Genomic DNA, 27,987 nt, shown 5'->3' on the forward strand with positions numbered 1-27,987 from the left:
AAGGGAAGCGTTTCTTAACGTAAAGTACTCAACATCTTGCATGTCATCACTTCTGGTTGCTATCAGATTAATCAAGGTACTAGGGAATCTTTAAAGAACAATTATTTTAATATCATTTCAATATTTTAACATAATAGAAATAAAAGTAATTAATAATTAAAGAAATAGCCCCTAGAAATTAAGTATTTTTAATTCTTTCTTCAGTTTTGGAAGGATATTGTTGAGGATATTGAAGTTCGTGATCTAATTTCTGACAGAAGCAAATCTCAAGGTGAGACATCTTGACTAATCTTAATACATGCATGTTAGTAAATCAAGCAAAAGAAGGATTAAAATTTATTTGTTTACTTCATAGATATTCCATCAGAAGAATGGATTTGGGAATCCTTATTTCATCCACCTCGCAAATTGGGCATTAATGATATTGAAGGGCAGCGGGTACTTCAGATAGCAGTGATTTTACGAAATCTTTCTTTTGAAGAGGGAAATGTTAAACTTCTGGCAGCTAATCGTACTTGTCTTCGGTTCCTGCTACTCTCTGCTCACAGTCACTTTATTTCTCTACGGCAGTTGGGGCTTGACACGCTGGGAAATATTGCAGCAGAGGTAAAGTGCTTTCAAACAGAACAATTCACATATAAATTGATAAAAGCAGTAGTGTTAATGAAATTATTTTTTTTCCTCTCTCATTGTATGGAGAAGGAAATAAATTATTCTCTGAATTTGTAATTAGCAATTTGAAAACAAGTGTTCAGAGCCAAAATTAAAATACGACTGTATATGTTAGTTTGCTAAAATAGAATCACATGAAGAAGACTGATGATGTAGGGAGATAGAAGATATTCATAGTGTATAATTTTCAATTTAGTTTCGCAGAGGGAAAAAAGGAATTTGTTAGGTTCTGCAGTCTGTATGCTAGCTTCTTCACTTTCTAATTATAACCTTTAAGTCATAACTTCAAAATAGTATGTTTAAGAAAGAGGGTTGTAGAGGATTTTATGTCTTTTGTACTGTAGTGCGTGTAAAATACTCATATGCCCCTGCGTGTGCTGTCAGAATCATCTGAAGCTTTTTTTTTTGATGTTTGAATGTTGTAAAATACACTGTTTCAGTATGAAATTACATGGATTTTATAGGTAGTATATTCAGATAGTCCTTATATTTTAAAACATAGCATGTAAATTTGAGTAAAATGAGTACTACCAGAGAATAAGACTGGAAGTATTGGTCCGCTGCTAAATATTGAAAGAAAAGATGTTTTTAATTTACCATGTACTCATCTCCTTTTGAATGAGAAAGAATGTTACTCATGTCTGAGATCTCTTAATTGAGAAGCAGAAGTAGAAACAAGATGAATGACTGGGATAGCATTTTGGAAGGAGTACTTACTCTTACTCAAGTTCTGGTCTTTGTTGGATATTAGAAACCGTTTGTGTATCCTGTTGACTGCCTGAGAATAAAGTTATTTTCCTTATTCTGAGCACTGGAAAGGGTAGATGAGATTGCTGCTTCAGAGCAGAAGAGGAGGAGGGGGCTCAAAATGCTGGGTGCAATCAAAAGCTCACAGGGTTCAGTTTTTATGAACAGGAGTGTCATTGATGTGTACTGCACTTAAACGCTTCTGAATCTTATATTTTGATAAGCAAATTTAAGTATTTGAGCCAGTAGCACTATGTGGATAGTGTTAATAACTTTTTTTTTTTCCTTTCTCATTAGCTTCTTTTGGATCCTGTTGATTTCAAAACTACTCATCTAATGTTCCACACTGTTACAAAATGCCTCATGTCAAGGGATAGATTTTTAAAAATGAGAGGTAAGATCTCTAGCTATTCTTCTTGTATCAGAATTTTTATTATTGCTGTTTAAAACTATTTCGTATTTGTTCCTCAGGCATGGAAATCTTGGCAAATCTTTGTAAGGCTGAAGATAATGGTGTCTTAATTTGTGAATATGTGGATCAAGAATCCTATAAAGAGATCATATGTCATCTCACACTACCAGATGTGCTGCTTGTAATCTCTGCACTTGAGGTGCTGTACATGCTCACAGAAATGGGAGAAGTGGCCTGCTCAAAGATTGCTAAAGTAGAGAAGAGCATAGGTAAGGGAGAAGCAAAATCTATTACTGCTCTTGCTTATGTAAGAAAAAAGACTTAACCACTGACCATGACATAGTCTTAAAAATGTGGCTTGCCTGTGTGTGTGTGAGCACACAGCATGGGGATGGAATTTACTAAATTTATTCATTGTGTCCTCAAGGAATTGATGATGCTAAAAATTCTGAAGTGTTTTTCTTCAACGCCACGAAGTGTGTTTAAAAAACACGAACCTACAGAGGCATGCAAAGACTTGTTTCCTTTCAACACATGGCAATTTTAAAGCAAATCTGTATATTCTAACAGCATTCGTCTTGTCCTAATGTCATTGTTGGTTTTACATTTAATACTTTAGATACATTAGTATGTCTGGTTTCTATGGACATCCAGATGTTTGGACCTGATGCTCTTACTGCTGTAAAGCTCATTGAACATCAGTGTGTTAGCCAGCAAGGAATACTTGATGTCAGACCACAGGTAATGGATCATGGTTCTTCACAGGCCCATGCAGCAGGTGTCCCAGGTGAGTATCACTGCAAGAGAACGTGCTATTGTATAAAATTTCCCATATGATCAATGATTTTTATCTTCTCTAGATTTCTGATTAGTTTACATAAATAAGTGTAACATTATGCATAACATATGTATCTTTTTCAAACACTCGCTCACAAAGCAAATACTCTGTGTTAGCCAAAGCTGTGTTAGCCAAAACTGTTGTGAAATGAGCTTTGAAAGAATTTTAATGTTTTTCAGTTGCTAATCTGAAAATTCTCTGAAAGATACATGCATTGCTTATTTTAACCTGTTCATTGGAAAGAAAAGGTACCCATTCTAGATTGTTCCCACGATTTTCAGAGAATTAGAGGTCTATTTCATATTGTGTTTTACATTGGGTATTATTTGGCGGTATTTGCTGGAATTGCAGAGATGAGATGGACTCATTCTTGAGGGTTCTAAACAGTTTCTTGTTATGTGAACCAAATTATAACTATTTTTAGGAAGGTACTGAGAGTGAACCATTGCAACAGACATTGGTTTGCATGTCTAGGTGTGCTGTTGCTGGAATGGGTGTAGATACCACAACAAAAATGACTGGGAGAGAATGTAACCAAGGGGGTGAACAAAAGTGAATAGGATGAACTCGTGTGACATTGCCACAAAATCCTTCGCATTATATTTGTATCCACTTAAGAATTGGAAAAATAATTGCTGTGTATTTGTGCCTGTTTTGGTGAAGTATTAAAATCATGCTCAGTACTGTAAAGTACTGAGATCATGATCATGAAGCTGGAAGCAGCTGTTCACTGGGTGCACACCTCGTGACTACGCTTTAGCGGTGACTCTGGCAAGCCCTGCTTCACTTCAGTAAACTGTGGTGCAGATCTGTAGTCTGCTGTGGGCACCTTTGTGACTTGCCTTAGCTGGATACACAAACATAGGAGAAACTACCAGTGGATGTCATGAAGTGCTTCATTCAGGAGGACAAAAAACATTTCAATGCAAGTTTTGTTTTTTTTTTTTCTTCCCCACATTCTCTACAGCCTCTAGGACTGCACCACATGTTGCTCCACCTCCAGGAATAGTAGAAATAGACAGTGAGAAATTTGCATGTCAATGGTAAGTTCTATTCAAATGCATAATTGAAGAAGAAAAACAAAGAAAAATACTGAATTCACGTGTCACAGAATTTTCTAGTTTGATTCTCTTTACTGTTAGACTAATATTTCTGAAAAATGTAAACCAAATCCACTCTGTCATTGCTTTGAGGAAGTATGAGAGCAAAAATTCAACCAGAATATTGAGTTTTCACCTGTTGATCCATGAAATTAGTTGTTTTGTCTCTTAGGACAGAATTTGATTTGATTTTTAACTCTGATCTTGATTTATTTTTTTAAATTGTCAAGCAGCGTTACCTGTTTCACAGGTATTTTCATCTGGTACTGTATTACTGAATCAATATAAAAGTAATTATCAAGTTATGAAGCTAAGGCCTGCAAAACTCTTACATGATCATTGTGAACCTCAAATTGAAGAAAATCGAAGTCTTTTCCATCCAAATTATCTTGCTTTCAACTAACATTATTGTCAGATATTTAGAGAGAAACTGTCTCTCCTGTCTCATGTCACTGCAGGTGATCTTTCTGAACTATTTGTCTTTTGTAAATCAACTCCCATTCTAAGTATTTGCATTAATTGGTTCCTGGTGCGCCCTTTCACCTCTGGTTCTTCACCACTCTTACATTCACCTCTTGTCATACTGAGGAGACAAACACCTTCCAGACAGGGCGGAATTTACACTGCTTAGTGTTTTATGTTATCATGAAGTCATACTTCCAGCAGATCTTTGGTTGTATAGGGGGAAATATTGTGGATTTTTGTGGTCAGCTGATGTTTTCATGCTTGTCTCTGCAGACTGCAAAGTATTATTAACCATAATAATTAACTGCTGAAAGATTGAGAAATTTCACATTTAGGCATTTCAACAGGGGTACTTGGAGCTGGACCCTCTCTACAAAATCACATTAGCAAACTTAGATTAATGTACATTTTCATGGTATGCTTTAGTCGTTGCTTAGAGAAATGGGAAAATGAGTAAATCATAGCAGTACAATTTAGCTACTGTCTCTTGACAGCATAAAAAAGACAAGGTATTTAAGCTGACCTTCCTGGATGTATTACTAGCCAGCTTAGAATCAGTAGGAGGTGTAAGTGCAGTGACAGTAAAGTACTGATAACAGATCCCCTTTCACAATTTCAAGTCCTGAACATCTCCAGTTTGCTGGTACCAGTGTTAGTGTGTCAGCCTAATATGATGTATCCAGCTGGACAGTCACTTGTCCAATATGCCAAATTTAATTAATATCTAAACTTTCTGTAAATATAATGTAATCTCAGTTTTTGTAATAATAAAATTCTAACAGCTGCAAGAGAAATGGTACTTACTCTTTGAGAGAACACAATTTAAAGAATGTGATTATAGTCTTTTCATCATTTGGAGTGTAGGTCTCTACAAAGGAGAATGCAGTGTAGTTTTCCAGAGTGTTAGCACCATGTAATAAATGTTGACAAACAGATTATTTCTTTTATTCTCATGCCAATATTTGAGCGCTGAATGAGAGTTGTTACTTGCCTCCATTTGCTGCTGGGGATGAACAATTCCTATGTCTCTGGGCTGGAGTAGTGGATCTAAGAGAAATAAAATTAAACTGATTGAAGATGTTTCCTTTCTCATAGCTTCCTGTGAGTTTAGAGGTTAGATGGTCTGTGAACTGGTGGGGAGTCTGTAGGAGATATAAATACTTTTTACTGCTGAGTGAATCTTCAATGTACAAATACTGACTTACGGTAAAAATTTGTGATGAAGAATTAGTTAGATTTCTTTTGTGAGAGTCATTAAGAAATAAGAGAGAGCTTCGAGGAGGAGATGCCAACAAACCATGCATTCTCATTTGTTTTTGCAGAATATACAATAAAAAAGGCATAGGTAGAGACAATTTTCCACAGATAATAAATAATATGTATATAAGTATGTAAATAAGATATTGCATGTAAAACTGACCACAAGTCTTAGGGGTCCAGTGTGTTGATTCATAAGCAGTGAGACGGAGAAAGGGTAGAACAGATGTCTGACAAAACGTTAAATGCTATTTTCTATGTTGTTGGCAGATCTCAAAAGTCTGTGTGATACAGATTGAAGCATTTTAACAACCCCTTTAAAAGTGCTCTCTTTCTATTTTGCTTCATAGTTTATTTTTTCATCCTCAGGTTGAATGCCCATTTTGAAGTGAACCTAGATTGCTCAGTCTCTCGAGCAGAAATGTACTCTGAATACCTCTCTACTTGTAGTAAATTAGCTCGAGGTGGAATCCTAACATCAACTGGATTTTATAAATGCCTGCGGTAAGACAAGAATTTATGCAGCAATAAAGAAGCAATTGTATGTTCTCAAAACTAACTGGTAGCTTTGGATTTCTTTGAAAAAAGATCTACTGAGTTGAAAGACATCCAGTTTGGGAATTTTAATTGAAACAAATGTTTAGAGTTTGTTTAATTTTATTTCATTCTATTTCAAGACCTTTGAATGGGTTCCTTCTCTGCCTCTAGTATTTCTAATTCTTTCTTGAGTAGTTTTTTAAGATTTTGTAATTTTTACTTAGGTTCTGTGACGTCTTAGGTATCTGGGGGACCTGCTAGTCCTCAAAGATGAACACTTGCATGCTATTGGGAAATCCTGTTGCGTTGTAAAGATGCAGGCATTCCTTCTATTACTCGGTGCACAAGAGCAGTTAGGTAAAATAAGAACATTCTAAGAGAGTTGATTTATTGTGTTTATTAACATGGATTTATGTTGTGTTTGGCAGAACTGTCTTTCCAAATCATACAGTGAAGAGAGTAGAAGATCCAAGTAACAATGGTCAAGCACATATACATGTGGTAGGAGTGAAAAGGAGAGCTATACCACTTCCCATTCAGATGTACTATCAGCAGCCACCAACTTCGTCTACCCCAGTTGTCCGGGTTGATTCAATTCCTGATGTGTCTTCGTCTCCTTTGCCAGCAGGTTTTTAAATTAATTATGTATAAAGTATTTTGCATTGATCCTGAAACCATAATAAAAGCCAGGAGTTTCTGGACATAGCTTGAAAGTGTTAGAAGTTGAGGCCACATGTTTTGAGTTTATTCAATAATGTTTGGAATAGTATTGCAGTATTTCCTTGCATGCCGTTCTAGTCTTTGACATGTAACCTATAAGCTGTCCAGTCAGCAGACAAGCCATTGTTGCTGCGTCATTAAATCAGACTCTGCAGAGCTGAGAATAGAAACTGCTTCATATAGAATTGGATTTTTAAAAATTCATTAGTTAATGTATTTGAAATAATCTCTGCTTCCAAACTTTTACTGTGTTTATTTCAACAGGAATCGCACATGGGCTACCAGGTGTAGGAAATCACTATCAGAGGACCCCTATTAACCAGTCTTCAACTTTGACAGCAACGCAGATGTCTTTTCCAATTCAAGGTGTTCACACTGTGGCACAGACTGTTTCTAGAATTCCACAAAATCCTTCTATTCATACGCAACAAAATGCTCCAATGACTGTTATACAGAATAAAGGTCCAATATCCTGTGAAGTAGTGAAGGCCGCAGTAATACAGAGCTCTGTTCCTCAGTCTGCAGTTCCTGTTCCTATTGCAGTGGGAGGAGCTTCTAATCAAAATCACAGCAGCACAGGCCAGCAGCCGTCTGTTACAGTTGTGAGTTCTCAGATGCTTCACCACCAACCTGTAATTCAACAACAGTCCCCACTGCACGCAGTGGTACCAGGACAGATACCTTCAGGCACTCCTGTTACGGTAATTCAGCAAGCTGTACCTCAGGGTCATATATTTGGCAGAGTACAAAACCTACCAGCATGCAGTTCAGCAGTTTCACAGGGTCAACAGCTAATCAGCACATCATCACAACCTGGACAGACATCATCTCAGCAGTCCTCTGCGGGTAACCAGCAACAAGATACAGTCATCATAGCACCACAGCAGTATGTCACAACCTCTGCATCTAACATTGTTTCTGCCACCACAGTTCAAAATTTCCAAGTAGCAGCTGGGCAGGTGGTTACAATTGCAGGTGTTCAGAACCCACCAACATCTAGAGTAGGGTTTCAGAATATTGCACCGAAGCCTCTGCCATCTCAGCAAGGTCCACCTGCTGTGGGGCAGCAGCCACAGCAGCAGCCTCCACCACCATCCCAGCAAAGTGTAGTGATAGTAAGTCAGCCAGCTCAACAAGGTCAGACGTATGCACCAGCCATTCATCAAATTGTCCTTGCTAACCCGGCTTCTATTCCTCCTGGCCAGACTGTCCAGTTGGCTGGGCAGCCGAGCATTACTCCATCATCTTCACCATCCCCAGGTCCAGTTACAAATAATCAAGTCCCTACAGTTATGTCATCTTCATCTACCACTCCTCAGTCACAAGGACCCCCTCCTACTGTTAGTCAGATGCTTTCTGTAAAGAGGCAGCAGCAGCAGCAGCAGCAGCAGCAGCAACATTCACCAGCATCATCGCAGCAGCAGGTACAGGTACAACAACCGATGCAAATGCAAGTTCAGTCCCAACAAGCTAATACAGGAGTTGGTCAGCCCAGCTCTGGTGAGTCTAGCCTGATAAAACAACTGCTTCTTCCAAAAAGAGGCCCCTCAACTCCAGGGGGAAAGCTCATTCTCCCAGCTCCACAGATTCCTCCACCTAACAATGCAAGAGCTCCTAGCCCTCAGGTGGTTTATCAGATGGCCAATAACCAGACACCAGGTTTTGGAGTTCAAGGACAGTCTCCAGCTCAGCAGCTGTTAGTTGGACAGCAAAATGTTCAGCTGGTCCCGGGTGCAATCCCGCCCCAAGGGGCAGTGCAAACAGTACCCATCTCTAATTTACAGATATTGCCAGGCCAGTTGATCTCAAACAGCCCAGCAACTATTTTCCAAGGGACTACTGGCAACCAGGTTACGATAACAGTTGTGCCAAATACGAGTTTTGCTACTGCAACTGTGAGTCAGGGAAATGCAACTCAGATCATTGCTCCAGCAGGAATTTCAGTGAGTGGAGCACAGACAGGAGTTGGGCTACAGGTGCAAACTCTTCCAGCTACTCAAGCACCTTCAGCTGGACAATCACCGTGTACTGCTGCTCCCCCATTCAAAGGTGATAAAATAATTTGCCAAAAGGAGGAAGAAGCAAAGGAAGCAACAGGTTTACACATTCATGAACGTAAAATTGAAGTTATGGAGAATCCTTCCTGCCGAAGAGGAGCTGCAAACACCAGCAATGGGGATGCAAAAGAAAGTGAAATGCAGGTGGGAAGTCTTTTAAATGGGAGAAAGTATAGTGACTCCAGTCTACCTCCTTCTAACTCAGGGAAAACACAGAATGAGGCCAATCAGTGCTCACAAGTCAGTAATGGGCCATCATTAGAAATGGGTGAGAACGGAGCTCCTGGAAAGCAGAACTTTGAACAAACGGACACACAGGAAATTAAAAGTGATTTGAAGAAGCCCCTAGTTAATGGAATCTGTGATTTTGATAAAGGAGATTGTTCTCATTTGAGCAAAAACATTCCAAATCACAAAACTTCCAATCATGTAGGAAATGGTGAGATATCTTCAGTGGAACAACAAGGGAATTTGGATGCCACACAGCAAGATACTGCCAAAGGTGATCAAGGGGAAAGAATTTCTAATGGGCCTGTATTAACTTTGAGTAGTTCACCTGTTGTAAGCGGTACACAGGAGGCTGCGAAACTGTTAACCCAGCAACTTAGTGGTACCAACACTGATTTACCTAATGGACCTCTAGCTTCAAGTTTGAATTCAGATGTGCCTCAGCAACGCCCAAGTGTAGTTGTCTCACCACAATCTACAGCCTCTGTTATACAGGGGCATCAAATCATAGCAGTTCCACACTCAGGACCTAGAGTGTCCCAGTCTACCCTGTCCTCCGAAGTTCGGTCTACTAATGGCACAGCAGAATGCAAAACTGCAAAGAGGCCAGCAGAGGATAATGACAGGGAAACTGTTCCAGGAATTCCAAATAAAGTAGGAGTTAGAATTGTTACAATCAGTGACCCCAACAATGCTGGTTGCAGTGCAACTATGGTTGCTGTGCCAGCTGGAGCGGATCCAAGCACTGTAGCGAAAGTAGCAATAGAAAGTGCTGTTCAACAAAAGCAGCAGCATCCAACCACGTATATACAAAGCATGGTCACACAGGTATGTTGCAGTGTTCTTTTTTCATTTATTCTGACTGTGATTCTGATTAATACTGTGAAATAACATGGCTGAAAATGTGAGCTCGGTCGCTATCTCTTGCATAGTATTTCAGATATTCGGGAAATGATACTTTCTGTTCTTCCACAGACTAAAGTTTTAACAGTTTGCATACTTCTTCAATATCAGTGACAATAGTGGAATTCAGAATTTGTAGCTTGATAATACGCAGTGAGAAAAGAATTTCTGCTCACTATTTTTTTCCTTTAAGGATTAACTGTTCTGACAACAACAATGATTTGCTGGATGGTCTTGTAAAAGATGTCAGTGTTGTTCTGCATTTTATTCTCGATCACTGTGGAGGGGTGAATATGTTTTTTAAGAAAAAACCATGGCTACATCTGGATGGCTAAAATGAGTTGAGGTTCTTAGTTTTAAAGTTGGTCTTTAAGGTATTGCTTTGGGGGTTCTCTACAGTTAGAAGAAAGTATTTTTTTTTTAATTTGTTGAAAAATTTACAATTATTCATTACAAAATATTTACAATGTTTATCAATAAAACAAGCATTGTTTTGGTTTTTTTTCCTATGTTTGCCAAGCTTTGGTGAGAGTTTGTCGGGCTTTTTTGTCCCTTGATTGAATTTGTTGGACTTTTTGAATGGTTACTCCTAAGTTTTTACTAGAAATGAGGTATGGACATCAGGAGTATTAATTAATAAAATAGTCATGTTAGAGGTTATTCTGTTCCCTAGAATTTATTTTAGTTTTGTACATAGACAGAAAATTACTTCTCCCTTTGCTCAACTCCTGACAAAGGGAATAGAATGGTAGGTCCGGCAGTTAAGAGTTCGGACACACTTGAGAGAGGAAACGAAGTCCTGAGTGTATGTTAGTACATTTTGACCTTGGAGTAACAGTCTTACTTCTTTTGTTGTTGTTGTTGTTGTTGGGCATTTGTTTGCCTTTGACAAAGTAGAAGGCAGAGTCATGATGTGCTTGTACATACCTAGAACCCAAAAGGTGACAAGTGCTGGCTAGTGCTGCTTCATTTTTTGTGTCAAGTTAGGTTGCTCTTGAAAACTCTTTCGACTTTTATAGTTGTCAAAAATCAGGGTTAACAGGTAACAAGTTCCTTCCTTTTTTATTTGCTCTACTTTTTGCTTCTAACTGCAACAGTGCGCAGAGTTAATTCCTAAAATGTCTTTAAATGTCTTTGAATTCACTCCTAAATTTTCACTTTGGTTTTGTTGCAGGGAGATCTGTATTTATTTTTTTTTTTTAATGTGTTATGTATCTTTGTTCTTAATAGGAATAATTTAACCAAAATTAATAGTTTCTGTTAGCAGCATAGGGACAACACGCTAGATTTTCTGTAGTGTGAATATAATAGCTATGCCTTGCTTTTTACACTGCGTGTCTTTAGCTGTTGTGCAGCTTGAATTTGTGTTATAGCTTTGCTGAGGATTTGGCTGAAGTACAGAATGTCTCATGAGCAGGTGTGGCTGTCTCTTGAATGGAATATGTTTATTTATTCCCTCAATATGTACCTGAAAAGAATTTGCAGTTGTATCTCAAGCAGCTACTAAATGATCAGATTTTAAGAATTTTGAGAAGGGTGTAATACATTTAACTATTTCATTTAATATTGAAAATGTGCATGATGATGCTAGAGGGGGAGGATAGAAAAAGCATTTTCTATGCTGATAGTTTCTTTTTTTACACTATCCCTAGTATTACTAATAGTTACTGCAGTTTTCATTACCTGTATAAATAGAAATGCTGCCTGCTGGGTTTGCCGTTTGGTAGAAATTTGCAGAACAGAAGAACTTGTTTTAATGTCTCCCTACCTAAAAGTTTGCACATTCTGCTTTCTGTAGGATGCCCTTCCTTTCTTCAAAATTACAGAAATGCGGGGGAAATGAGTTAATTAGTTTTGATCTTGGTGAGAAATTTATTCATTAACTATTTGCCTTAGCCATATGTCTATTTATTTATGAATAGTGTCTTATAAAAAATATTGCAAGTACGAACTTACAGTTGAACCCATTTTAGAGTATTCTGTTCAGATGTAGTGATCATCATAGTTTGGCTTAGGATTTGCAGAGATCTTCACTACTTTAAAATTAATGTGTTGGATTATAAACAGTACCAAAATCACCCTGCTCTTTTTCTTTCTCAAAAGCTGCTGAACAGCTGCAATAGCCATTGCTTTTCTGGAAAAGGAGATGCTAAGTATTTCCAATATTAAGTCTGCTTTTAGGAGTGTTTTTAAATATCCAGAAATGTAGCTCAAGTCTCATGAACTTGGTGTGAATTTTAGTGATGACTTCATTTAAGATTAGGCCTTGTGTTATTTTCTGTTTTCTCCCTCACATTTTGAGTGTTCCTCATCTGATAAGCAGCTTCCTTGTCCCTGACTTTTTTGGAAGGCAGCAGCTGAGGAACACTTTTTTTCACTTGAGCATCTGCATTGTTCCATCCTCTCTGAAGTACCTAAGTGTATATTTGCTGTCTTGCAGAAGAAAAAGGAGAGAGTGGTTTGTACTGCAAACGTTGTGAAATTTATTAGAGATACAATTCAGTGGAGAAAAACAGTGAGGGACAGAGAATAAAGGGGTATTAGCTATGGCAAAATTACATAGCTACTGAAGCTTTTAGTGTGCGATTTCCTGTTTGCTTGTTTGCTTAAAATTTAATTTTAAGCTACAGCTTGTATTTAAGTGTGAAAGGGAGGAAAAAAAAAAAGTAATAAAAGTAAAACCAAACAGGAAGACTGAAAAAAAGAGATTCAGAGGACAGAAAAGGAAAGAGAGTATTGGTTATGCAACTACAGTAGGATTAGCTGTTGTGAGCTACAGAGAGGAGACAGAGAAGATTCTTGAAGATAAGGAAGGATGACCAAGTAGGGCAGGAGTGGAAAAACAATCTGAAAGCTAAGGAAAGTAAGAAAGAATTAAATAATCCTTAAGGGAATGTACAAGTTACGAGAAATTTGTTTCATTATATGAATGGTAGTTTGAAACATGATACAGTGTGCTTGGGGAAAAATGTTAATTTAAATGGCCTATTAAAATAATGAAAATTGTATACTGGCTGTTTATGGGACAGCTCATATAAGTGCCATTAAAATCCAATTAGACAAATACAGGTTTCTTGTGTACATAATCTGAGATTATTCCCTATTAATTGTACACCTCATCAAAGCTTGTTGAGAAATAACTGTATGCATACTGAATATTTAAAATTTCATATTTTGCATTACGATAAAAAGAGGGATCTATTAGTTATGTCAGAATAACATGATCCACAGGGTGTTGCAATTTTGTTCTTATATCTCCATCTATATTTTGTAAGCTCATGAAAGGTACTCGTGAGAGGAATCAGAACTGATACTGTACTTTTTTGGCTTCCTTTTATTTTGGTGTTCTCTGTTTGTGGTTTATTGCTTTCCTGAGGCATTGTGCTAGACTGGTGGTTGAAAAAGAAATGAGCAATTGCCTATCTGTATGCTTTTCTTTGCCACATTTTCTTATTCCTCTTCAAACGCCTCCAAAACATCTGTTGGACATAACCATGTTGGTTTGTCCCAATTGGTGTGTGATTTAAAGGAATGCTCTGATATCATGCCAAGTTCCTAGAATTGAGCATATCTGGTTTAAATTGCCTCATCTGGCTTTTAAAGTAATGACTTTCTTGCTCATCACTGTCATTACCTCACAAACAATGCACATCCATTTCTCTTAAGGCTGCCCACTTGAAACATGCTTGTGTTGAAATTTAGGTGGCAAAATCTGTGTGGCCTTGGCTGTTCTCTCCTTCTCTCTGTTGATTGGAAAGTTGAGAATTACCATGCACCAGAAAGCAGGTGTGTAGCTCCAGGAGGTGTAATTCATTCCTAGCCACAGAGCAAATGAGTTTCTCAGCTGCAAGTAGTGAAATACAGAATCTCTGTGCTTTTATTGCCCTTCACTTGTGAAGCACACTGTTGCAAGGAGACATAAACTTCAGTAATCTAACAAGAAAAGAACATTTATTTTGGTGCCTACTTATCCACTTGACCCCTTTCTCACACTCAATTTCTGTTCCATTTGTTTTCAGCTTATGCATTTTTATAGATAATGTTCATTACTGTGAATAAGCTAAACAAAACTTTGTCATATCAAGCTGTAAATCCTGTTATAATTAAAAAATATTTTGCTAATAATTAACTTTCCTTTTTAATTGCATTTTTTTACAGTGGCTTGCATGTATTAGTGGTGGGGAAAAAAAATGCAGCTTAATGCTTTTAAACTGCATATGGCTCTACATGTCAACAGAATCCCCGACACACTGGGATGCACAGTCTTCTCTTACTGGTGTCACAGTAGGCCTTTTAAATAGAATGTGCAGGTATCATGATAAAATAGTTATCTGTCCATGCATGAAGAGAATAGCATCTTTGGTTCTCTGAAATGTAAGTGGAGGCCACATCTGGTCTCCACTCATAGGGTTTGTTATTCCTACCACACAGGGGGCTTGTGTGCCTAAATGTAGGAGCTCTTGTGCATAAAATTAAATCAACATCTTTGTAAACAGTCCATTCTAGTTAGCAGAAATCTCTAGTTGTACTCTTGGTTTTCATGACCAGGCTGAATTTCCTCCTCCTCTCAATACCTCAGTCTAAAGTCAACCCAGTCTAGATAAAAAATCTATACTTGCTTATTAAAAGTGGGCTCTCGTATCTGCTCTGTAAGTAGACTGTACAGGCATTAGAGCTTTGTATTTGGGTACTTTAGGGTTGAGTGTAAACCCTACTGAGATAGATGATGCTGCTCTAGACGTACCTTTCAGTCCCAAGATCCTGTGAGAAGAGAGCTAAATGGTGGCAGTTGCAAATTGTATCATGGGGATGGATGTCTAGCTTGGTTACAGAAGGGTGTTGTGAAGTGCTTTTAATTGTAGCAGGGTACTGGGCATTTGTTTTCTTGGCAAACATGGATTCATTAAATGTTTTTACTAGGGGAGGAAATTTTCTGGAAGCTTTATGCCCCAGGGAAAGACTTTCCAATGTTACTTTTCTCAGAAAAACTGTATTGGGGAAAAGTTAATGTCTGCCATTGTTTAAAGAAATAAGTGAATTTACATAATCATTCTATATGAGCACTGTAAAGTACGTAGCTCATAGCAAGTATATCTAGGTGTGTTTCTGGGAGAAAAAAGGAATTTAACTTCTGAAAAACAAAGGATATGCCTAATTTTAGTGATATCCATGTGTCATGCATTACTAAACTGATACATGACAATAGAGCGAAAAGGAAACAAAAAATACGCATTGATCTTTCTGAATCTTTCAGATCTCTTGAATGAAGAGAGGAAAGCTTTGTGATGTTTGACTGTAAAACTTTCATTTCTACAATAAAATAAGAGATGTTAGGAGCAAATGTAGTTTTGCTTTACATGTTGATTTTAAAATGTAATCAACAAAGCTGATAGGTAAGCAATGGATTTGTCTTAAAAATACATGGAAGTTGTGTCCACCAAGTTTGAGTGAAACTACTCCACAGTAGAGCAGTAAGAAGAAAATTTTAAACAACAGCAGGTATTTGACATGTTTCTTATCAATTTAACAGCTTTTTCTCACAGAAAAAAAAAAAGAAAAAAAAAAAAAAAAGTGGAAAAAAATGGGAAGGGAAACTGAATGATAATTTTTTGTCCTGAAAATTTGTTTCTTTTTCTGACCTCTTTTATCTTCAGCATGCAACATTTTGTGTTGTATATCTCAGACCAAATTATTTAAAATAAACAGTTTTTCAATGAGATGATATTAAAACCTTTGAATACCACTAGGAGAGCTTGCCAGAGAAATCCTCGAGAAAATTCGTAATTCCAGATTAATTGCAGGGTTTGCTCTGAATGGAGTAAATAATACATGAACCACACATTGAATGATGAGAATTAAATGAAATACTGAATTCATTCAGTAAGCTCATTTTCTCTTCAGCACATTAAATGAGACAGAAGTTCTACAGGGATAAAAAGTCACGTAAAAGACCGTCAGAATATGTTGATACTGGGATGCCAAGTGAAGGTTGTAAAACAAGCTGTACTGCTGACACTCCATTATTTTACTTGCAGCTTCATTTAAAAATGCCTTTTTAAGGGGATGTTGATATTAAAAGGCCCCACTTGTGTTTACCTTTCGTTAGGAGATACCTTGTGAAGGATTCATTACCCATTTTGTGAAATAGTTTAAAGGTCTTTAGGTGAAAATTGTTGTTGAGTTCAAAATAGTTTGTAGTTATGACTAATGGACTCGAATAATTTCTTACAACTTTTCATATATGTGGATGGATCACAGGCATCATAAGTAGTTCTGCTGTAGGCATTTTGCAGAGTTTTTCCTTAATTTTATCATTTTTATTGTTTGGATATGGGATATGTGTTGCTTTTGATTGGGCTTTTTTGCTGTCCTTGGGTCATGTTATTTGTAGCATAATCTGTGATAGTTATCACACTACCTTGTGTGAATGCTGTCCACAATGCCAACAAAATGTAAATCAATATACAAATAAAATCTTAGAAATTGAAGTTACTTATTTTTGTCTTTGTAGTGAAAGTGTGAAGTTACTCAGTAACAGAACTGTAAAGATCTAAACATGTGCACCATTTGAAAGTGTTTGCTTATAATATTCTTACACAGAAGTAATTTTATTTGATCTCTTTAGAGTGTGAATTTGTTTTCAAACAGTGGGGAAGAAAAGAATGTTAGGTCTTCATCTCTAAATACTATTCAAAAGCTTAATTTTTCTGTTGTCATCAGTCATCCTTGCAAACGTCTTGCTGACCAGAGCCTTCCAGGAAAAAAAAGAAGAGAAACAATATTCTGGCACAGACACTGTTTTGAAATGGAAAGTTCAGCATTCAGTATCCATTATTCAGAAAATGAAATAAAATTGGTTTGGGTATATATATTTTTAGGTAGTTTCAAAGGTAATTTTAGTTGAGTTTTAAGTGTCCTGTTATATTGCAGGGGAGCAAGGGGAACATCATGTTTCTTTCTGAAATGTTTCTCTTTTCATTGTATACAACTTGTACAGTATTGTCAGGCATTCTGAGCATGTGGTGCTATTCCCTGTGCTGATGATAGCTGCAACGCCTTGAGTTTGCATGAGATTTTTTTCTTTTCTTAAATAACAACAAAGTGTTTGAAAAATAATGTTAACTTTTGCTCCACTAGTGCCCTTGAGAAATTTCTCTACGGTCATAATTTTGTATTTGAGCATGAAGTTTATTATTTGAATATTAGGAAGTTCTGCAAAAGTACTACAGTGTAAAAGTTGTATGTCCCTCGTGTTACTGTGTCTTACTAATGCTTATTAAAAGTTCAGAGTATTAAAAATTGAACACCTGTGCTTGGATTAAGGTATAGAACAAAAAGTCTTTCAAAAAGCACTGAACTGTATGTCAAGTCTAGAAATAAGCCCTGTTTAAAATTGTTTTAACTTTTTCTACAGAGCACACCTGCAACGTCGATACCAACAGTTCAAGTACAGGGCCAGCAGATGAATCTGCAGCCACCTTCATACACTGCAGCAAGTCAACATGCAGAGCAAATGAAAAAACCTGGACAGAACTTCATGTGTCTGTGGCAATCTTGTAAAAAGTAAATGGCTCCTTTATTTACCTTTTACTGATATGTAACAGATGTTTGTATATAGAACTCTACAAGTTCCATCCACGCTGCTTCCTTAAGTTACCTTATACTTTGTCAGTGGGGAAGAGAAAAAGTGAGAATTGTTGACGAAATTGGACGAGATGGGGGAAGGCAAGGCACTTATCTGTTCTCAGTTATAATTCAGAGCATAAAATGAGTATATGTGAGTTTCTTGTAGTATATTGATCCTTCAGTAACAAAAAATAGTCATGTAGTTAAGTTTAAAAGAATTCTAAGCTCTGAACCTTGTTCTCTGTGTTGCAAATATAAAAATAGTTCCTGTACTATAGTTGTAAATCACGTCTTGACATTTTCTTGTGTTTCCAGTTTTGCAAGAGCGGGGTGTTGTTCTTCAGTGTCCTGGTCACAGTGTTATTTAGCTGATGACTAATTTTGGTAATTACACCATTTGTGAGCCAAAGGACGCCATTGTCATGAAAGGAAGTAAAAAGAAACTGGGCCTTAAGACTAGACAGCCATGATTTAATTTTTTTTTTTTTTAATGCTGCTGTTGTTCTTAGATAGGAGTGAACTAGCAGACATTTAGATGTAGGCTTGTAAAAACTTGATACAACTCTTATGAAAAGTATGTGTGTATCTTGACACTGATTTTTTAAAATAACTTAGGTTTGTGAATATGCTTAGTTTCTGGGTGAGCGCAGCGGTTGGTGAAAAAAGGTAGTTGTCAAATAGCCAATTCAAAAACTGGAGACAAATTCTGAGTGAAAAAAATGGCATAACGTATAGGATAGTACAAAAAAGAGTGAGGGGCCTCATTGCTGTAGGATGACAAAGGGAGCATAAAGCTGATTTGACAGAAAGCTGGTGGGAAATTCAAAACATTGGGATGTAAAGATGGAGTAGTTTAACTGTTTTTAACTGGTAGTGAAAATAAGGCATTTGAACAGAATTATAGGAATACTGAATGACAGTTAGTATGAAACTCCTGCAGGTGTAATTTCTGTTTCTTTCATTCCTTGCAAACATAATTCTAAGCTCATTGAGTCAATGCAAGACATAGAGATCTGGTGCTTTTTAAATCATTGCACTGTTTTCACTTTAAAAGTGATTTTTCTTTCTGTGATAGGTGACACTTCTCTATGTAAGAAGTATATTTAAGGCTTTACTTACTCTGTAGTTTCCTCCCTTACTACTAATAAATAGAACTGTAGAGCCATAGTCTGCTGGCTGCACAGTGGATGCATTAACTCATGCCTAGGTACGAGTTGCATTGAGGTTGAAATGAAAGGCTGGGGCAGTGTCACAGCAGGAGCCTTGCCATCTTAAAACATGTCAAAGAGTTTGCTGAACTACAGTTTTAAAGTAGAAGTCACCAACTTCATTCCGTGTCTAAGGTTACATAGGATGGGCTGTGTTGGGGCAGGAGGAGGAGCAGTGCTATTAAATTACCTTGCATTATCAGTCTTTTTGTAGTCTGTCTTAAAATACTACTCCAGAAGGTTTACCTGAGACTGAAGTTGAGGGCTACAAGGCCATTGATCTCTATATTTTACTCCATGCCTAGTGTATTATTTCTGTTATTTTAGTTTCTCTGGCTGTTACTTCTGTACTGCTTTTTGTTTGTGGTTAAATTTCATTCTTTTCAAAAGCTTTCAGAGATTTTTGCATTAATAGATTCAGTTCACATGACACACAGCTCTTGTTTTTATGCTGTCACATTTAAAATAGTTATTTCAGTTCCAGCCTAAAACCAGTTTATATCTACACATTACACTCGATGTTCTCTGTGGTGGGAACCAAAATACTAAGTTACATTTTCCTCAAATATATATTGTTTATTCATATTCATTGAACAGCCTGATTAAAAACAGATGTATCAAATCTCCTGTAGACTTCCTGGGTTCTGTTAGACATAAAGAAAAACCTGGAATTGCCACCTTTTTTTTATTTATAGCTCTCAATCTTAGCTGTTTTTATTGAGTAGTTTAAGTGGGGAAAAAAGAAGATTCTTTTGGGTGAGTCATTAGGCTGTATGAACTTCACATTCACTTCTTGGTTTCATTCTCAATTCCTTAGCGATTTTTTTTTTCCCCCTGGGATTAAGCAGGCAGTTTCATTACAGTAGAATGCCAGAATACCAGGGGTTTTTTGTGGTATTTGTAGCTAGCTGGAAAGATATGACAGGAGGCACGTTGGAAAAAGTAATTTTCACCTGTTTCTCTATGCATGTTCTTTAGTTTAATTCTCAAAAAATACTAGCATTATGTTTTCCTTCAAAGGTGCAGTGCAGAAGTCAGTGAAGGCCTTAAACATTTTATTGTGAAGTAGGATAAATATGAAAAAATAAAATAGTATGTTCTTTTCCTACTAATGAATGTGGCTGCTCCAGTCAGGAGCATTGCAGTGGTGTGTGTTGGTGTTTTGGTTTGGGTTTTTTTAGAACTGAACTAGGAAACATTAGACCAAGATTTGAAATGCCACAGAGTTTGTAGTGTCTAAAGACTACAGTGAGATGAGGCTGAATTATGCAAATAGTTGAAGTGATTTGCCTCTGGCAGATGTGTTCAGGTTTAATATCTGAAGTGGAAGTAAAATTCTAAAAGGTGTCAGTCAGCACATTATTTTGCATTGAGGATGTAACAGAAAAACAGAAAAACAAAACAGGTGTTTTCCTTTGAACTTCAGCTGTCTGCAAGTACTGCTAATTGTATGCAGCTTAATTTAAAAGCTGCTGTTTTGTTTCAGAGGTAGGTAGATGTCTGCTCTTGAATTGCTTTGTATTTAAAAAGTAAATTGAAAATGCTGTTGAATCTCCAGTGCCTGTCAAGTCAGCTGTTAATGTTCTGTTCAGCAGTTGAACGGAACCATGGATGAATTAAGTGTGGAAACAAGAGTCTAGACTGAACTGACCATATTGTCAGTACGTAAGCTCTTTTATTACTATAGTTAGGTGTTCCTTTAAGGAAAAATAGTTTTTCTCTGCAAAATGGTAGTAAGCTTGAATCTTTTTAGATCAGTGATTAAAGTGTATAACGTTGAATATATTAAACAGTGAATGAGCCAACATATCTGAAATAGCTTTATTTTTCTGAAGCTTTGCCATGTTGAATGAAATGTTTTGCACTGCGTTTTGGATTTCACTTAGGCCGTGAAATTTGTTTCATCTATGCCAGAAATTATTTATAAAATGGTTAGTGCCAGGCTTAAGTTGATTTGCATTTTTTGTGGAAAGACATCTTTCTGTCCTCTGAAACACCCACTGTTGAGCGAGTGTAGATGTAAAACATTTTATTTTCATTTCCTACTATGGGTTATCTGGACCAACAGCAAGAGAGAGGTATTTCTCCTTCTCAGTTTCCCTTCAGTAAGATGTAACTGGCATGTAAAAGATGAATGTTTTAAAGAGTGTAGTATTTATTGCCAATGCAGAAGGTAATTGCTGTATTACAGGTGGTTACTGCAGTAGCATTCAGTTTATAACTAAGACTTCTCTGTGGGTAGAGTTAGCTCTTTGATGCCTTTATAGTGTTCAGGTATCAGTATCTGTACACTTAGGCCTAGGCATCAGTTGCAGGCATGTTTGCATAATGGATGCTGCTGAAATGGGCAATGGGATGTGGAAGGAAGTGGCTGGATCAAAGCACTCACTGATCTGCTGTTCATAAGCTGAGTGTGTGTGGGGGCAGCTAGTGGCAGTGACTTCCCAGATGACAGCAGCTGGGTTTCTAGACCTCTTTGGTCAACCATTAAGAGGGTGTTGATGAGCTGGGTTAGTTGTATTAAAGTGAATTTTGACCAGCTAAATCTTTCGGCCATTTTTTTATCTGTTGGAATAAAGGGCTTAATTTGTAACATCTGAGGTACATAAGATAGGCTAAACCCCAATCCTTTGAGTCATTCACTATTTTCATGTCATGGTTTTTGAAATATAGCCATTCTTTACCAGCTTATCTATGTTACAATAGTGTATCATTTGTCTACATGAGGTTGGAGGTAGCCTAGGTTGCAGGAGTTGTGCTTTGATGGAGCTTGCAGTCTTGAGAAATAAACTCAGGCTCTCGAACTTTAAGAAGGCAGACTTCCAGCTGTTAAGAGAAATTGTGAGTGGGATCCTTGGGGACAAAGGAGTGGCACAGAGCTGGCAAAACTGGAATTGAACCTGTCAAGGTACAGAAAGAATAACAGGAAGGGCTTGTACAGGTACATTAATCAGAAAAGGAGAGTCAAAGTAGGTGTACCGTTGCTGGTGAACAGGTACAAACAAATGTGTAAACAAAGCCAGCATGGCTTCAGCAAGGGAAAATCCTGTCTGACCAACCTAGTGGCTTTCTGTGATGGAGTAACTACATCAGAGGATAAGGGTCAGATATCATTGCGACAGACGTAATTTATCTGGACTTGTGTAAAGCCTTTGACATGGTCCTCCAAAACGTCCTTCTCTAAATCAGAGGGAGATGGATTTGATAAGTGGGCTGTTAGATGGATTAGGAATTGGTTGGACAGTCACAGCCAGAGGGTGGTGATCAATGGCTGAGAGTCTTGATGGACATCTGTGACTAGTGGTGTCCCTCATGGTCTGCACTGGGACCGGTGTTACTTAATACCTTCATTAATGACAGGGATGGAGGGATCGAGTGCACCCTCAGCAAGTTTGCAGTGGTGCAGCTGACACACCTGAAGCCCAGGATACCATCCAGAGGGACCTGGGTAGGCTTGAGCAGTGGGCCCATGGGAATCTCAAGAGGTTTAACAAAGCCAAGTGCAAGGTGCTGCACCTGGGTCGGGGCAAACCCTGGCATCAACACAGGCTGGGGATGAACAGATCAGAGCAGCCCTGCTGAGAAGGACTCAGGGGTGCTGGTGGAGGAGAGGCTGGACATGACCCAGCCGTGTGTGCTTGCAGCACAGAGAGCCGGTCAAGGGAGGGGATTCTGCCCATCTACTCTGCTCCAGTGAGACCCCACCTGCATCCAGCTCTGGGGTCCCCAGCATAGGAAGGACATGGACCTGCTGGAGTAAGTCCAGAGGAGGGCCAAGTTGATCAGATTTAAATAAGGTCTGAGTCTGACTGCCAGTGAAGAAGGAAGATGGGAAAAGGAAAACAAGAGATTCTATTCTATAAATATATTATATATATTTATATATAAATATATTTGTATATTTTATAAACCTCATTGGTTTAGCTGTTCATAGTTTGTTGCTGTATTTTGCTTGTATTGCAGAGAATGAGTCTATTGGAATTAACATGCATTATTTATTTGGTGAAGTGTAAGTAGAAAATAGAACCATGGTATTCCAATGAGATCTGGAAAAATCATACTGACATTTATTGGTAGCTCACTGGTAATATGTGTACAGGTTTTTCCCTTCAAAATTTTGCAACTTGCCATTTATCAATGCATGTCTCAATTTAAAAAAAAAAAAAAAAAAGTTGACCACTATGAGTTGATGTTTGTTATATTTGTACCTCACCATTAACTGGAGGAAAAAAATTAATTTCCCCTCTCCTCTTTTTGTAGGTGGTTTCAGACACCATCACAGGTTTTCTATCATGCAGCAACCGAACATGGAGGAAAAGATGTCTACCCAGGGCAGTGCTTATGGGAGGGATGTGAACCTTTCCAGCGGCAGAGGTTTTCCTTCATTACCCATTTACAGGTGCAGATTTTCTTTCACATATTACTTCAGAAAACAGTAGGAATTTCATGGTAAATTTCCACACACCATTCTTACTGTCTCTCCCTTTTCCCCAAACAGGATAAGCACTGTTCCAGAGATGCTTTGCTTGCAGGATTAAAGCAAGATGAACATGGACAAGCAGGAAATCAGAAGCTTTCCAATAAGTAAGACACTTGAGCCTCATTAACAATAGAGAAAATAAGAGAATTAGAAATTATTGAAAGTATTTGTTTGTAACTTGGCTTATCAGGTGAAACTCTGCATATGTAAGAATCTGTAATTGAATTTGAGGTCCGTTCCAGTAAGCCAAACAGGACAAAAAGGGGAATAGATTCTGATGTAGTTGCAGTTATCTTAAAAAAACCCAGGTAATTCTTTAAGGTATGTGGGTCAAAACTCTATGATGAACATTGTTCTCAACATGTTCTATTTTTTTGCCCAACTGGAGAGCATTTTATAACTTTCCTTATAACAGGGAAGTGCTTGTAATACAAATGGAAAATTATTTATTGTGTACAGTTCATGTGTCACACAGCTGAGATGGATTGTCTTGTAACTTGCTGTATTCCTTCCAGTTTTGTGGCCTAAATTTGGGCTGAATTGATCCAGGAACTGTTATAATAAACTTTCCTTTAAACAAGCAAGCACGATTAATGATAAAGATTCCTCAGAGTTTTCTGATTTTGTATTGCAATCTGAAATCAGATTTGGCTGTTCTCTTTCCCAGAATGATTTTGACCATCTGGAATTAATATTGGAGAGTGCAGTCCCATTGGTGTGAGGTTTTGGGGCTGGCTGTGTTAATAGTGGAGTTGTTCAAGGTTCGGTTACTTGTGTAAGTGTGTTAAGACCTGGCCTTTGTTAGTAACTGATTGGAACCACTTTAGATGTAATTACATGGTCCTGGCCAGATTTTTGCAGTTCTGTTCTGTGGCTTGTAAAACTGCTACCAAGCTGCTGGAGGCAGCAGAGAAAGTCACATTATAAAACTGAAAAATTTAGTTTGAGAATCCTTTTATTTTTTAATATAAAATATCATCTTAGCACAGACTTATATTTGCTTTCTGGTGCCTTGTTTCATTAAACTGAGCAACACTCAGACCTTGGAAAACCACAAAAAGAAGAATTATGGTAATGTAGTCTTAAATACTTGGTAAGTGGGAAGTGTAGGGCTGCCACCATCTACTAGCATGATGTGTTCTTAATTCTGCCTTTTCATAATGTTCCATCACACAGATAACACATCCCAGTAGCTATGTGTTCTCACAAGCTGCTTTTAAACTGGCACAGGTACTCACAGGAGAAGAACTGTTCATGTATCCCCTCTTCTGAGGCAGAATTCCCTAATTAGGTCAGAATCAGAAAGCAGGAATTGACACACATTACCAGTTCTTGCTAAAATATTGAGACTGCAATATCACAGGATACTAAGGATGTGATTTCAGAAAACAAATTGAAATGAGAACATTCCTCTGCTCAAAATAGGAGGCTTTATGTCTTCCAAAATATATTTGCAGATATGGTGCTTAAGGGAACATGGTTTACTGGTGGATGTGGCAGTGGTTAATATTTAGACTTGGTGATCCTGGAAGTATTTTCCAGCCTAAATTATTTTATGAGTCTGTTTTGACTCTCCTTGACATCACTTGTTGCTTCTCATGGCTATGCATCACTTACAGCGCGGGAACTAGCTTTAGTTTTGATTAGATTGCATGGTAAATCAGTTTGTTTTTTTTTTAAAAAAAATGCTCATAGAAGGAAAGAGTGGGCTTGCCCGGTGAGTGGGATCTATTTGCCTTACTGTCAGTTGAACACCAGTACAGAAGGTGGGCTGAACAAAAGGAAGAGATGAGACCTTTCTTTGTCAGCACTCACAGCAGTTAATACACTTCCCTGTCTTGTGAAAATGTGAAAGTTCCCTTTCCGTTACTTTTACCCTCCTCCCTTTTACTATCAGGAAGATTTTAGGGAAGTGTAGTATGTCCCCCACATTACCTTAGAGTGCTGCCCCAGAGTTCGGTTTGCACAGCTGAGAAGAGCATCCAGCAGCTACGTGAGGGAGACAAGACTTGATAATTTGCTTCCCAGAATCAGTGACTTGTCAGATGAAACCCTAAGCTCACTCCAGCAGCTCACCTCAAGCTGTCTTGCAGGTTCATGATTGAAAGCTGTCTTACAAGGTCTTGGCTTAGTTTACTTTTTTCAGAGTCCTGGAAGTGTGTCAGATATATCAGCTCACAACTGATAGTCTGTATTATTAAACTCTTGTATGGAGCTCTGAAGCAGCTTTAAAAAAATGGTACTGAGACAAAGCATGTTTAAGTCGTAAGCTTTTTGGCATTTATTAGGTGAACTTTCTTCACTTAATCCCTCACTATTTAGTAAAAGTTACACCTACCTCATAGACTTCAGACAGTGAGTGTTTCCAGTGCTGGAGGTAAAACAGAACACAATGTAACAGACGAGGGCCCGTTCCCGAATCATCCTTTCTGTCTGTCATAACACCATACACAGTTGGAAAAAAATCTCTAATGGCTTTTCTAGAACCATTTAGGCAATGTAAAACTGCAGTACAGAATTGGGTTTATACCTTAATTCTGTATTTCCTTGCTTTTCAAGTTTTATTATTTTAACTCTTCCTCCTTTGGTTTTCAGAAGTAGCTGTTGCATTCTGGAAGGTCAGGTAGCAATAACAATTTAACTGTATGTTGACTGTAGCTTTATGCATTGGAATCCTTTTGGATTCATGGTAATTTTTTTTTTTCCTTGTTGCCACTGAAGCAAAGGTGAAAATTCTTCATGCTCCGTGGGACTGGGGCAGGAGATTATTTCAAATCTAGATGTTTCAAGAGAGAGATACAAGTCAGTTCACTTGGTGTCTCAGTAACTTTTTATCAATTTTTTTTTCTTCAAACTTCAAAAAAAGATGATAATTTTTAGTATCTTCCTAATTATTGCAGTTGTCCCTTTTTTGATATTTCTAGAATCAAGGCGATAGTAATTCAGCTTTCTGAAATACAGTATGACAACTGTTGAAGAGAGACATTTAGAACAGCCTCCATTGGTTAATCCTTGTGCTTCTCAATACGAGGAAAACAAAAATGTTCTAGAAATTAAAGATGAAGATAGTAATTCTTTTGCTGTGGTACTCAGTCTTCTATAAACACATCATTGCCCATCAGTTTCTTAATTCAGCCCCTGCTGTTCTCCTTCTACTTCATAAAGCCTTTTATTTATTTTGTATATTATATTTTTTATTTTATATATTTTTATATTGTATATATTATTTCTCTTTGTGGGGGATGACAGAGTGATTATGAGCCAAGGTGTTAGGGAGGAGTCTGTCTGTTAATACAGTAAACCAGTTTTTAGCTGGGCTTCCTTGCTGTTAGAACCTCAGATTACTAAAAATGTCTGACTAAATAGAGAATTCAAGTTTATTCCTGGAATATTCACTTTCAGTGTAAGATACGTAAATAAAACTTCCAAGCATTCATTCAAAATAAGAACGTTTACATTTGATTTATGCTACATTTACAACTAAGCACTACTTATACTTCTTAACCAGGTTCCACTAGGGTATTAAAAGATTCCGTAATAATATTGTTCAAAATGTTGAAGTGTGGTGATATTTTTCACCACTAATACTGCAAATTGTTTTGTAGGCAGACATTATGAGTCTAAATCATTAAGAGAAGTTGCATATTTATACACTTTTTGAACTCTGATGGCATGAGTAATTTCCAAGTTTTTAAATGAAATACAGCTTTGACTTCAGTGTTAATACTGAAAATGGAGAAATTGCTTCTGCTGTTTGTTATACCCTGCTTAATTTATTAATCTCAGTCTAAAAGCTGCAGTAACAGGTAATTGGTTTTACAAATGTTTGATCTGATTTAACAGTTACATGTTTTATGTCTTAGAACATAACTTATTTTATATTGCTCCTCACTAATCACAGTTAATATAGATTTTATATTGTCTTAGTGCCTAGTGGTCCCAATGAGCTGTGTCAAGTTTTGAGTAGTTACACTTTAAGGACCTTCTCTGGCCAGATCTCAGATGGCATTTGCATAGCTGCTATCACAGTTCCTGTCTGATAAAACATCCCTTTAAATCGGTACGCTTCAGGAAATGTCTTTGTTATTAGTACAGTATATTACTTTTCCATTACAAATGTCAGGGGTGATGAGCAGTGCTTCTTCAAGAGAAATGGTTTTTTCACATAAAATAAAGTGCATGACTCTTCTGAAGGCTTTACAGTAAGGCTTATCTCTGTGGAAGCAATCATGTATCAGCACCAAGTGATAATGGATCTTTGTGTCTGTGTTCAGATAGGTTAAAAATTCTAAAGTAAGTTTTCTGCATTTTTAATTGTCTAGAAAGCAGCACAAAGCTTATTTTTATTAATTTTTTCTTTACTAATGTAGGCAGCCAGCTGCAGGGGCTACTGCCTCTACCCCCAGAGCACAGAAGGCCATTGTGAATCATCCGAGTGCTGCCCTAATGGCATTAAGGAGAGGATCAAGAAACCTTGTCTTCAGAGATTTCACAGTTAGTATTGTTTCAATCAAGTATTAGATATTAATTGTTTCCTGCTACTAACTGCAGGGCTTTTACATTTTTTTTGTCTTTATTTTCATAGGATGAAAAAGAGGGACCAGTAACTAAACACATCCGATTAACAGCTGCCTTAATATTAAAAAATATTGGTAAATATTCAGAATGTGGTCGCAGGTAAGAATTGTATAATTTTTCTGGTATCAGTGGGCACTGTTTTTTCTGTTCTTTCCAGTA

The 27,987-nt window shown here is 37.4% G+C and overlaps 1 protein-coding gene across 1 annotated transcript in view; it reads left to right on the forward strand.

Moving 5' to 3' along the window:
• ARID2 (AT-rich interaction domain 2) overlaps positions 1-27,987 on the forward strand; it is a 94,835-nt gene that overhangs the window by 63,660 nt on the left and 3,188 nt on the right. Inside the window, exons 8-21 of the mRNA XM_040062224.1 lie at positions 205-271; positions 356-606; positions 1,717-1,813; positions 1,891-2,100; positions 2,451-2,618; positions 3,637-3,712; positions 5,861-5,995; positions 6,457-6,656; positions 7,013-9,861; positions 17,351-17,499; positions 23,031-23,169; positions 23,269-23,354; positions 27,621-27,744; positions 27,836-27,927. Coding sequence (XP_039918158.1) covers positions 205-271; positions 356-606; positions 1,717-1,813; positions 1,891-2,100; positions 2,451-2,618; positions 3,637-3,712; positions 5,861-5,995; positions 6,457-6,656; positions 7,013-9,861; positions 17,351-17,499; positions 23,031-23,169; positions 23,269-23,354; positions 27,621-27,744; positions 27,836-27,927 — 4,643 coding nt within the window. The remainder of the gene's footprint in view (positions 1-204; positions 272-355; positions 607-1,716; positions 1,814-1,890; positions 2,101-2,450; positions 2,619-3,636; positions 3,713-5,860; positions 5,996-6,456; positions 6,657-7,012; positions 9,862-17,350; positions 17,500-23,030; positions 23,170-23,268; positions 23,355-27,620; positions 27,745-27,835; positions 27,928-27,987) is intronic.

Source organism: Hirundo rustica, chromosome 4, assembly GCF_015227805.2.
Source record: "Hirundo rustica isolate bHirRus1 chromosome 4, bHirRus1.pri.v3, whole genome shotgun sequence".
NCBI lineage: Eukaryota > Metazoa > Chordata > Aves > Passeriformes > Hirundinidae > Hirundo > Hirundo rustica.